The following is a 13579-nucleotide window of genomic DNA, read 5'->3' as shown; positions in this document are numbered from 1 at the left end:
ACACAGGACCATATAGGTAGTTTAAACAGATCAAACCATTCAGCAGTGCATTCATCAAATTATGCTAAGTATAGGATTGAACATTTAATCAAACATGCATACATTCTTGATATACTCATGATAATGTTGCAATCTAAAGTAATCTCTAAGCTCCATACATGTTCGATTCACACAATGGTAAAAAACAAGGCTAAAGCATGCTATGCCTACTTCACAGAAAGGGGATTCAAGCCATTCTGGACTTTCAAACAAGTACGCAAACCAACAGTGCCATTTACTTTAAAGTAAAGCAATCTAAATCGCATACTTATACATGTTGGCACACCAACTGGTATTGTGCAGAAAGAGAGGCACACAAGGGCATAAATGACCATTCTTCACATATGAAGGCATGTTTTATTTCAAATGTACCATGAATCATCCAGACATGTATAGAAGTAACCTCAATCAGTACATGGAAATGAGCTAAGCCCCTTAAAGTACCTCTAGTGTATTGTAGACCATGAACCATTCCAATAACACAGAGAAACGGCATGAGAGTATTTATTGAAGAATGGAAACACATTTACTCAGTATCAATAACTTTCTACAGTTCTGTACTTAAGTTAAGTGAAGACCAGTTTCGACAAGTGGATTGGAGGTTTAACAGTTTCTCAAATTTATTCACATACAAAGGAGCATCATTTCCAACTAATACACAAAGATACATGATCTTAAACTAATTAAACATGTTGTCAGAAGCTGAAGTAGGCGTAACATAGATCGAACTGGCTAAACAGGACCCCAGCTAATAAACAGGCAGGAGTTAAATGCTCTTAAACATGATTAAACTTTGCAAATGATAAAAACACAACTAAACCTAACTAAATTTAACGCATACAATCCTGGTTTAAACTAACAAACAACACAACTATATTAACCATTTCAGCATACCAAACAAACTACTGAAAAAAGAATGTTGAAGGAACGGAATTTGCCAAACTTTACTTAAATCAAAATAAGTATGTAACACTTGACATAAACACTTAACACAAAAGAAAAGCAATTGATAGATCATACAAATATTAAAATAAACGTGAGAGGGATTACCTTCTTCGGGTGCAGCGAAATGGGTACGAGGCCTTCGATCTACGCTCGAACACTTCAAATCTCCGAGTTTGCGTAGACTCGGATGCGAAACAATAACAAGGCAAAAATGCGGGAAAAAAAATGGCTCGACACTTTGAATATTAAGAAAACAGTGGGCTAATATTTTAGGGGAAAACAAAGGCGGTTGGCAAACTCAATATTTTCAGGGGATTTCCACCACCGGAAAATTTGCTATTTTCAGGGGATTTCGCCAATGGAAAACTTATATTTTAGAGATTTTCGGGATTTCAAAAAAAAAAAACTTGTTTCAGAACTTAATTTTCAGGGGGGATTTTGCGATTCAAGCTCTGATTTTGCAAGGGGTTTTTGCGATTCTCGGGCTTTCCCCCAAAAACCCCCATTTACGATTCAACTAACCACTATTTATAGGGTTTTTTCTCTTTTTGGCGTTGAAGAAAGAGGGAGGAGCGGGAGAGAGAGAAGAGCGGGGGACAAAGGGAAGTGGAGGTGGCAGAAGCGTGGGGAGCAGGGCGAAGTGGGGGGGGGGGGGGACAGAGTGAGCGTGGGAGAGAGGAAGGGAAGAGAGAGAACGGGGAAGGGAGGCGGCGATGAGGAAAAAATGGAGAGGGAGGCGCCGCAGGTCAAAGGGTAAAATGAACCCTAGTTGTTTCATATTTTGAAACAACCGGGTCGGGTTATGGGTTCGGGTAGGTTTAGGTGGGTATGGGCTGGTTGTTGTGGGCTGGGTGATTTTATTTAAATGAATGGTGGACTAGATTGGTCCGAAAATGTTTATGGGCTTGGATTTGGGTTAGATGAATTAAAAATATGGGCTGAATGAAAGAAATAACTTGGATTCTAAATTTAAATAAAAGACCCATTTTAATTAATTATATACTAAGTGTGCTAAAATATAAAATATGTAATTATTAGTGCTCAGGTAATAAAATCATATGACGTTGTAATAGCCGTGCAATAATATTTTGAAAACAAATAAACGCTATCATTTAATTGTGCGAAATAAATGCGATGCGTATGCATAAGGTGGTAAAAATGATGAAACGCAGATTATGATAATACTGGTAATAATAATAATAACAAATAATAATAATAATAATAATAATAATAATAATAATAATAATAATAATAATAATAATAATAATGGTAGTAGTGACGGTAGTAAAAGATAATGACAGGATAGTGAAATGCCGGTATTAATAAAAGCTAATAATTATAGTGAAAAAATGCAAATAATTATTTTTTAAAGTTGCCAAAATATTGGAAGCGAAAAAAATAGGTATTTTCGGAGGAAAGGTGGGACAAAATTGGGTGTCAACAATAAGTCTCCATGAGACATTATTGTGGACCATAATGTTAAATGTTTTATAACTTATGAACCTAGTATGATTAGTTGCTAATGTTGTAGTATATGGAAGGGAGTATGTAGCACAAAATTATGTATAACCGTCATAACTCGCATTAGTGGTTTGTCATATTAAGGTATGTATGATGGACATTATAGAAGAGATTTATTTTATGCACTACTAATGTTTTATGTCATTTAATATTAGTGTTATGTGGTCATTGGGCCAAGTGGGAGAATGTAAGAATTTTTATCATTCTTTTGTGTGGCCCAATTAATGTAAAGCTCATAACTAATATTTAATGAAGAATAAATCTCATCTGTTAGATCGGTTACTTGATGGACGTACCGGATTAAGTCTCAACTGCTATAAATTGGTCCTCCCTCCACCCACTAGGGTTACCACTTATTCTATATACTTTTTCCATCATTGACGGCTGTGGTAACGTAAGGCTAGGGTAAGGAGGTAGAAACTAGTTTCTACAATTAACGCTTCCGCTTTCGTGATAATGTCTTCCGCATCAGGTATGTTTTCCGTATTATCTCTATGTAAGATTATTGTGTTAAAGATCCTGTGTGAATTAAGTTAATCTTACATTCTTCTCCATTGCTAATAATAATTTGATTGATAAGATTAGCTTTTTTTCTATTTACAATGGATTTCTTCTTATTCTTCTTTTGTATCTCTGTATTTCCATGGCTATAGGAGGATATTAACTTCTTCTTTTTCTTTTGTGACATCTTTCTGTAGTACTAGAGTTTCTCTTCTTCTCCTAGGGTTTCTGATGGAGTTTAAGTTTTGTGCACCGCGATGTATAAGATTTTTTACACCATTAATCTTAAATATAAACATGGTAATTTTCTTAAGTAATTAAACACTATACCTTATTATAATTATGATTACAGCAAATAACAGTAAAGGCAAGTTGAGTCCTCTCTGTGCTCTAATTACAGTTAATTCCCAGTTGTGTTATTAACCAAAATTTATTTCCTTTTTAATTCTGAAGAATGCTTGGAGAACACGGGTTTCTACCTTTAAAATATGTAGAAAAATAATTACTACGTCTTAACACTACTAGTACTTATTTGTTATTCAGTGTACTCCTAATCACTCAAGGATGTTTTTTTACTTTTCTGAGAGAAGAGAACTTCCATAAACAAAACTAGTAAATCAAAACCAAATCCAAAGAAAATCAGGTTTATCAAATTATTCGCTGTGGCACTCTTTTCTCTTTCTCCGACGCCAAAACCAAGTTGTACGTTCTCAATTCCAATATCACTGTTGATTTACAATTTTATGCACCTTCTAATTATTTGCTTGTTTATGTTTTAGTAAGAGTTAGTTTTCTGTGCGATTAAAACTTGTGATCTAATTTTTATTTTGTTTACTTGTTGCCACTAGTAAAAATTAGGAATTAGCGACAGACAAATTTTATAGTTAAACAACAAAATTCGTACGGATTATTATTAGAAAATTCATTTAGATACGAGCAATTTAGCAACGGATTAGCGATAAAGTTCGTAGCTTATTGCAATTTCTGTTGGTAGTGTGCTAAGGTAAGTGAAATACAGATTATAGACCAAGTACTTCTTTGTGTCACTTGATGCAAGTGTTCTTTGGGTCGATGTTCAAAATACGAGCAATAATTTAGAATTGAGGACTTCGTAGATCATGTTAACTTATATGTAAAATAGTATTTTATTTTTTTCCTGATTAGCTATCAGTAATTTAGAATTTGAGGACTTTGCATTTTTGATGTATAGCAACTTGCAATTAGTGGTGAGTTTTTTCTTCTTCTTGTTTTATATTAAGCCGTCACCATTAGGTTGTGGGCCTATGGTATAGGAGGTTTGGTTTGACCCCTACCATATTATATTTAAGTTAAAATAACTTACAATGGAAAGAGAGGGACATGGAAACCTAGCCTCAATCCTACAAAAGAGATTGTGAAACAATCTGGGAAAAGGATAGCCTACATAAATTCCTTTCCCTATACTACAAGCATAATTAACTAACAAAGAAGTTACATTTTTCATATCTCCTCCTAAAGGTTGGGATTTGCCATCTTTCCAGTTGAATTAATCCCTTTACCTCTCTTGGAAGTTCATGAAGAGAGTGATATAAGGTCCTATTTCCACTGGTTCTAGCCTATTTAGCTAAAAAATTAGCCACTTGATTTGTTTTCCTAAAACAATGAGTAATCTCATGAGGAGTCTGATTGAGTGATTTGATAGTCTTCTTGATAATGTGCTTGAGCTTCAAATTGTTGGTATCCTTTTTGTTGAGCATCTCACGAATTACAAGAGAATCAAGTTCAATGTGCAGACTGTCTAATCCTTGTTGTATGCACCAATTTACCTCATATTGAACTGCTATAGCTTCTGCCTGATTATTGCTATTGCAGTCAACATGGATGGAAAAAGCCATAATCATATTCGCCTCATCCTTCCTCACCACACCACCTATACCAGCTTTGTTAGATTCTTTGAAGAAACTATCATCTGTGTTTAACTTGATCATTCCAATGCTAGGTTTCTTCTAGGACAGAACAGTATATTTCACCCTTGGTCTGATCCTTTCCAGCTTGCTGCATAAATTGTTCCAGTTTTCTTCAGTTGAAATGGATGGAAAGGCATTTTGAATATAATCACTGCTTTGATGTTCCTTGTGGATTGAGTAGCCATTCTGTAGTGGTAGAACCTATTCTTGTCTCCATATCTACAAGCTGACCAAGACTTCCATATTTCCCAATAGATCAAGATTGGAAGAGCTTGGATCACCAACTTATGGACTCTGTTATAAGTTCTAGTGTTCCACCAGTTACCAAAAATAGTTCTTATTGGCCCATGCTGATGATTAATCCTAAGAGGTGCTCCCATAGCCTTCCATATACAATCAGCAGCCTGCCCTTTTATGAAAACATGCTGTACATCATCATGTTGAGACACATAACAGCATACACAATTCACTACTTCTTGAGTATTGTTATGCATCAAGCTCTAGGAAATGGCAGTTTATTGAGAAACATTCTCCAACAGATGAAGGACATCTTGAATGGAATGGCATTGTGACATAATTTGCCCATGAAATCATTGTTGTTCCTGTGTTTTCTGATCAAATCCCAAGCAGAACCATTTGAAAATTTCCCATCGTCAGTCTCATTCCATATAGCATAGTCTTTTATATCTTCACAACCAATACTTATGGACATAATGTGTAAAGCAACTTGACCTGGAAGAGTAGTGTATAACTTTTGAGCATTCCAAATGTGATGTGTCATGTAATCCTGGCCTTTGTCTCTGAAATTTTGCTCTAGTGGTGAGTTTAATACTCTATTTGATTGGTGATATTCTTTTGTAATTTTGTTCTTTTATCTTGAAAATTATATTCTAACTTTGGGTTTTATCTTACTTTTCATTAGGTTCAAGTTTAGCCATGCCTCGTGCTCCTAAAACTCGCTCATATGTTTGGGAACATTTTAAGGTAGTTAAAGACAATGAAGATGAAGAAGTGCATCTTACTCAAAAAGAGTCAATGGGATTAGACACATCCATAGCAGGAGACGTAGAGGAAGAAATCCTTGCTCTTGGGGCTAAGATGTTGCCTTTTCCATCTAGAGCAAAGTGCATGACATGTGGTAGGATCGTTGCGTATATTGGAAAAAAGGCATTTAATTTAAGGAGGCATATTGAGAGATGTCGTGAGCTTCATCTAAAGAAAGAGAGGCATCGCGTTTTAAGTTTATGTTATGAATTTGGTGAATTTTAGACTTAATTTGTGATGACTAGTGTAGTGTTTGATTATGGATTTAAGACTTAGTTTGTGACTGCTAATGTTTTCTATTTGGACCTGGATTTTAGGACATATTTGTGTTGCTTTAAGTGTTCAGAACTGCTGAATTCTTTGTGACTGATGATGCTACCTTTTTTGTGTCTTGATGATGTATTAATTTGATAAGACAAAGTGTATTCTACGTTTTGATGATTATCAAACTGCTGGAGAAATAAAGAGAGACCTAGTTCGCGATCTGCTCTCTTTGTAATAGTTGTAAAGCTGCACTGCACAACTGTACAGCTGTGTTGTGGCCCATGCTTTAAGTCAAATATGGGATGAGTGGTGTCTATCACACCCACATGCTCCCCAATATATATACAATATGTTCTCACATATTGTGTATCAGTTGAAAACATAAATTATCTTGTGCAAACCTTGCCGCCACGAGTTCTCAAGTGCTCTAGAACAAAGTCGCTCACAAACCGAAGGACCTGATCCAGACACCAGATTATGTCTATGTTCTTTTGGTTGTACTGAGTCTTTGTTTGTTTGATCTTTAAATTGTAAACCTACTCTTCTATGATAAGAAGCTATTTGTAGGTATTTTGAATTCTCAAAGATGCTTGTAGGAAGTTATCTTCACAAGCTTTTGAGTGGTACAATAGGCTAGAGTTAGTCTACTTGTATTGGAGTGTCTTTGGCTAGAGTTAGTCTACTTTTATTGGAGTGTCTTTGACTAGAGTTAGTCAAGTGTTGCTTACAATAGGATTGTTGTAAGGGTGAGGGATTAAGGGTTTAATTCCTATATTGCAAGAGGTTGTAATCTGAAGTTGCTTGGTGTAACGGAGTTGAAATCCTACGTGGTAGGTCATGGTTTTTAATCCCTTGAGCAAGGAGTTTTTCACGGTCCCTCATATACTGTTTAGTGGACGCGCATAGCTTACATCATAGTTCTACACTTCTGCTTGAACCTTTCTATGGATTGAATGTTTGAGATTGATTTAATCATATATCATGCACGTGAGCACTTTTAAATTTGCAGCCTATACACTTTTATGTTTAACTAAATATATCTCTTTAATTGGATGCTTATATTCCATCTTTTGATTTTTAACTTTACTCGCTCTGCCAGAGCTTTTCAATTTTGCCTTAGTGAGTTATTGGATGGTATATGCCTTCATACTTGGTAGCATTATATGATTTAGAGTTGTTGTATGGTGTATGGTGCATTTGCCTTAGTTGTTTTTCTCTTTTTGGAAACTAGCAGCTTAACATAACCTACTCCTTCTCTCCCAATTTATGCGATATTTTTCGCTTCCCGAGATTCAAACTGCAGTACATTTAGCCAACATTTTAGGATGTATATTTTCATCAAATTGATATGATAAAAGTTGCAACTTATAGTACTTTTCATATAATTTTTCAATATATAAATTTTAATATTAAAATATTGAGTTGATCTAATTCAATTTAGCATCAAAATTTAGCCGTAAAATTGACTGTAATAAATATGTTTGCTTAACCTATCCATAAACAAAACATTGTTAGCTTACAACAATAAAAGCATACAGTAAATTCATTGAACATGATGGGAAGGACGTTTCCAGATAAACACCATTCTGTTCTACTGGACACCAAATAGAAGCCCCAACTGCCCTAACACGATCTTATCAAAATTTAAATCTTGAGGATGAAGTAATCATCATGGTCAAAAGGAAGCAATTTCACCGCCACTTGTGAAACTTTTCTCATCAAGATTGGAAACCAAAGCCTTTGTTGTTCCAAAATGCCCTCTAACACCTCCTATTTCTTCTTCAAGAATCTTGTCATAGAATTTGTCCTCAAACTTTCCAGCACGATGATCCGTAGTTGTGACAATAGAAGCGTACCTTCCAAAATCATCTTGTCATAGAATTCGGCCTCAAACTTTCCAGCACGATGATTTGTAGTTGTGACAATAGAAGCATTCTGACTAACTCGCAAAGCCACCTTAGTTGTATCCAACTGAGCGCCTTTCGGTGGTGGCAACATATGAAGACAGCGAGATAAGACTACGAATGATGTGGGATATACAGTCACCCTCCCCTTTTATGTTTCCTGGACGCCCAAGAATTAGGACAACATCTCCAAGTGAACTTAGTGAATTCTGGTTCAACCAAAGAATTAGGGAAAAATTAGTAACCTACTATATCAGGTTAATAATATCCGATGGTGTAAAAAGTTTGATACACTGACGGTACACCAAACTTAAATTCTTTGATGTGTTGAAGATTTACTTGTTACACAGTTCATAATGTCTGAAGAGTTTAACTATGTACTTCAGAAAAGCAATGATGATAAAAAACCAAAACGGTAAACAATGTTGGAGAAGGAAATAATTTGGTTAATTATCAGTAAAATTAGGGAATAGTTTTGAATAGAGTACAAGTAGGATTCAAGTAAAAAGTACAAGTAGGATTCAAGTAAAAAGTTTGATACAGTGACACAGTGCACCAAATTTGAACTCTTTGATGAAAGACGGATTAACCCACTTGGTTGGTAAAGTATTTAATGACCATCGGTAAAATTTACCCTTGGTCTTCGCGTACATACTGAACCAAAGGAAAGTTTGTTGATTTTAGTAGCTATTGAAATGTTCCTATGATGAAACATGACTAAAAACGAAACAATAAGAGTGAAAACCTAAAGAGCACTCACAATATTCAAAAGAATTCTAGGAGAACACGGGTTTACCTTTAAAATATGTAATACCCCTTCGTCACATTTAAGTTTCTTACTTTTTTTTTTGTCACATGCCTCTTTCTATTTAGTAAGTTGACAATGCAATATCATATATGATAAATTTATAACCACAAGATTCAAAAGACATTTTAGTACGCTATATACATCTTTAATTTAAGACGACAAGATTCAAAAAAAAAAAATCTTTGTTATATTTGTGTCTAGTTAAACTAACTCTTGGGGCATATAGGGAGTAAGTAGTACTATTTGTTTTTCAGTTGTATTCCTAATCACTCAAGGAAGGTCTCTTTTTTCTTTTTCTTTTTTTCCGAGAGAGAACTTCTATAAATAAAACTAGCAAGTCAAAGCCAAACCGAAATCAAATAGTTTTTTTATCAAATTATAATTCACCGTCAAACTCTTTTCTCTTTCTCTGTCGGAAAGTCAAATTTCTGAGGTTTTCTTCCCTTCACCAAGCCAATACGTTATCAATTCCAATATGAATGTTGTTTTACAATTTTATGCATGTTCTTATTTGCTAATTCAATTATGAGTAGCTAGAAGTTTGTGATTCCTTAGCGTTATGTTTGTTATGATCGTTCAATTTCTTAGGCTTCAATGGCATTAACCTTTTTTCAAATTTTTTTAATAAAGTAATTACTAGCTTATGATCCAATTCTTATTTTGTTTACTTGTTGCTAAGGTAAGGTTAAGTGAAATATAGACCAAGTACTCCCTCTGTCCCAATTTATGTAGCGCCTTGCGAAAATCAAGATTCAAGTAAAGTTTTTTGTTTTGACTTGTATTTTTTACGTAGTTTTCAAATATGTAAATTTTATTTTCAATAAAGATTATATGTTAAAATTCACGGTCAAATTTAACAGGTTTGATTCTTGACACTACTAAAAAATCTCTATTTTACACTAATCTCAGTGGTTATTTCCTACTAAATGTCGGTGGAAAAAACTTAATAGTAGAGTTTTCACACAGAAAAAGTAGGAGGTTTCTCAGCGTTTCAGTGGGAGTACTTCTTTGTGTCACTTCATTCCCACAATGCGTTTTCTCATTGAGCTGATTCAGTGGGAATGAGGTGGAAAAATCATGTATTATAGCACAAATTTTTCACTGAATGTCGGTGGGAAAAACATCTTTTTCTAGTAGTGTGAAATCCGAACAATGCCACATAAATTGGGACAGAGGGAGTACTTCTTTGCGTCACTTTATGGAGTTGATGTGATAGTTCATGTTGTTGGGTGTGCAAACAAAGTACCGCATTGGTAGCTGAAAAGAAAAAGGAGCTACTTATAAGGAGTTGGATACTCTTAATGATGTGAGGCCTTTTGGAGAAAACCGTGCGGGTTTGTCCCAAAGCGGACAATATCACATCATGTTAAGAGTATCTTTGGGCCGTTATAGCCCAACAACTGGTATCAGAGTCAATGGTTTGGCGGGACGAGTATGAAGATGGCGGAGTGTGGCGTGGGGCCCGGCTTAGTGCCTTTGGCCGTCTATGGGCCGGTTTACGACCTTTACCCATAGCTTTGAAGACGCATTCACAGCCTTTGGGCTTCGGTGACCGTAAATACTCTGACGATGTGGGTGGCACATTGACACGTTGAATCTTTGACCCGTAATGGGTCATGTGGAACTTAGTTTGAGGGGGAGATTGTTGGGTGTGCAAACAAAGTACCACATTGGTAGCTGAAAAGAAAAAGGAGCTACTTATAAGGAGTTGGATACTCTTAATGATGTGAGGCCTTTTGGAGAAAACCGTGCGGGCTTGGCCCAAAGTGGACAATATCACATCATGTTAAGAGTATCTTTGGGCCGTTTTAGCCCAACACATGTTTCATGAAAATCAATGTTCAATCGTGTAAGATGCGGCCTTCTTTAGCATGTGCCAAGTTAGTTGGTCACAAATATTTCTTGGAGCCAAAGCATGGTTATGTGGTAGAGAAAATTTGATCATTTATTATTTTCTTTATTATAGAACTTGGGCTTCAAGTTTTGCTCCTATAAAAGGAGCGCTATTTCTTCATTTCAAGAATACACCAATTTGAGAACTTAGTTGAGTATTTGTAAGAGAGTTGTGTTGGGAAACACTTGTGTAAATTCTTTCTTGGAGTGATCTTGTAAGGTTATTCTCTTGGGTTATTTTGGGATATTAGATTATTTAATTACTCTAATTTTGTACTCTCTTTTGTATCCGTTGGTGTTAGTAAATTTGCTCTTCTTTTGATTGTGGATATAGGTCAAGTTGACCAAACCACGTTAAATCTCTATCTCCCTGTTATCTTTGTTATTGTCTTTAATTGACTGCTCTGTCTAATCCCGCACTATCCAAGACTCCCGGTCCTAACAAATCGGTTGGAATTTCTAATCTTGGTTGCTAGTTTCTCTATGATATAAGTAAAACCCAATTATTCAGAGAATTCAACTAAATAAAAATAGCATTAATAATTTAGAATTGAAGATTTTGTAAATCATGTTATGTCTTGTATGTAAAAAAAAGTCCTCCCTTTCTCTGAATTTATGTGGCACCATTTCCTTTTTGGTCTGTCCCAAAAAGAATGTCACATTTTTATATTTAGAAACAATTTAACTTTACGAGATGATTTACATTTACACATTTATATAAGGCTTCTTTTGGACCACACATTTCAAAAATCGTCCTTTCTTTCTTAAACTCCGTACCAAGTCAAATGGTGTCACATAAATTAAGACGGAGGGAGTATCGTTTTTTCTTCTGTTTAGCTATCAATGGCCTGGATGCATAACTAACCTTGTAATTACGTATAATCATCCCATTCTGGAAGGAGGAAGAGATACAATAACATATTGGGATATCACTGATATGTCGTGATTTGCGAACATGGGCTAAATAAGCCAAACACCCCTTGGCCACTAACTTCTTCGCAAGGACATAGGAAATAATCTTTAACACAGCTCTTAAGAAACATTAATTAGGAGAGAGTTTTTAACTATTTTACCCTTCATTGGTATTCGAACAATCATAATATTACCCTATAATTTAGGTGTTTGTAGTCTTCAACAACAATTTTTACTAAGGGTAAAATTGGAAAAAAAATGATTAATTTTGTCTTGAACTGTAAAAACGACAAATAATTTGAGACAACTATTTTTAGAAACCACGACAGATAATTTGTTATTTTGCTGTCTTATTTTCCTTGCAATCCTGCATCGACTACGTTGCTTTTGAGCCGAGTGTATATCGGAAACAGTCTCTCTACTCCCACAAAGATAGAAATAAGGTCTGCGTACATCCTACCCTCAGACCCTGTTACTGTTGTTATTTCTCTGATTTTTCTACATTTGATTTCCTTCAGAAACCTATATAGAGCTCTTTTTCAGGTGTACGCACTACAAAAATGTGGGATGAGAATGCTGATATTTATAACATTGAATTCGCACAAGAGATGCTTAGCTTAAAAGAAAACAACAAGGATGGAGAAAATAAAAGCAGAGGAATGAAACAAGTAGAAAAGAGTCGGAATATAATTACTCTTTCTAAGTTTCCAGAAAGTATTATATTTAACTTCCTAGTAAGGGTTCCACCAAGATACATTTACAAGAATTTCATGCCTGTCTGTAAATCCTGGAAAGAAATGTTCTCCAAAAGATCTTTTGCCGAGCTAAATTTCATAGAATCGAAAACAGAATTGCTACTGATACAAGCAGCATCAGGAAGGCATATGAAAACAAAGCTGATAGAGATTGGAAATCAACTTGAATGTGAATCGTGTGATCTTGGAATAAATCGATTAGGTCAAGTTCGATCCAGTTGCGATGGATTTCTATTGATTAACAAACCGAAGGACAATGGTGAGCTACAAGTGATAAATCTAACAACAAAGTTCTACTTCACTATCCCTAAATGCCCTTCAGGTTGTTAAACTATACTTTCCTTTTGCTTTATGATTTATATTAACGTGTAGAATATTTAAATATTTTAGTCTATGAACATTCTAGAATTTTTTTTTTCTAAGTCTAGAATCTACATAACTTACAGAATATTTAGTTTTCTTTTATTTTATTCCCTTTAGTTCTCTATAAATAGTGATGTCATTTTATTTTTAATGTAAGAAAAACAATGCAAGAATCAATACAAATAGTTTTCATTCATTATCTCTGATTTTCTCCTAATTTCTTCGATTCTATAAGACAGGTTGCAAACATGAAGCTTGTAGCGCAGCACTTGGATATGACTCTTCGACCAAACAGTATAAAGTAGTGCATGTTGTTACAGATTCTTATGGTTTCGAGATATCTAATCTGAGCGGTGTTGATGAACATTGGGAACGAGTTTCTGGTCCGTGGGCAGAAGATCTAGATGATCGGCCGTTTAATCAACTTGATTTTACCTGGAAGAATGCAGTGTCAATAAATGGAAGGATTCTACATTGGTATGTTGATTCAAGTGAATATTTAATTTCAATGGAAGTAAAAGAGGGAATATTCAGTAGAACGTATCTTCCAATTAAAAGTCGCAAATATTCATTGGTAGAGTTGGGTGGATTTCTTTCTGTTGTCTACTGTGATTCTGATATGCAAATGGATGTTTTTATTTTGGAAGATTTTGAAGGGCAGGTTTGGTCCAAGAAACATACTAT

At 35.0% G+C, this 13579-nt stretch overlaps 1 protein-coding gene across 2 annotated transcripts; it reads left to right on the top strand.

Annotated features, from left to right (window-relative positions):
• Positions 1-2870: 2870 nt before the first annotated feature.
• LOC132633791 (uncharacterized) lies at positions 2871-6388 on the top strand. 2 transcript variants are annotated; one of them, XM_060350253.1, is made up of 2 exons: positions 2871-2977; positions 5875-6388. In XM_060350253.1, exons 1-2 carry the CDS (start codon positions 2962-2964, stop codon positions 6219-6221), a joined length of 363 nt encoding a protein of 120 aa, XP_060206236.1. In that variant the 5' UTR covers positions 2871-2961; the 3' UTR covers positions 6222-6388. The 2 variants fall into 2 exon arrangements, 1 of the variants encoding a protein (XP_060206236.1); XR_009579814.1 differs by lacking the exon at positions 2871-2977 and adding an exon at positions 3479-3708.
• The last annotated feature ends 7191 nt before the right edge of the window (positions 6389-13579 follow it).

This window comes from Lycium barbarum, chromosome 3 (assembly GCF_019175385.1).
Source record: "Lycium barbarum isolate Lr01 chromosome 3, ASM1917538v2, whole genome shotgun sequence".
Lineage (NCBI taxonomy): Eukaryota > Viridiplantae > Streptophyta > Magnoliopsida > Solanales > Solanaceae > Lycium > Lycium barbarum.
Note: the sequence above shows the minus strand (reverse complement) of the source record. Positions and strands in the feature narration are given on the sequence as shown.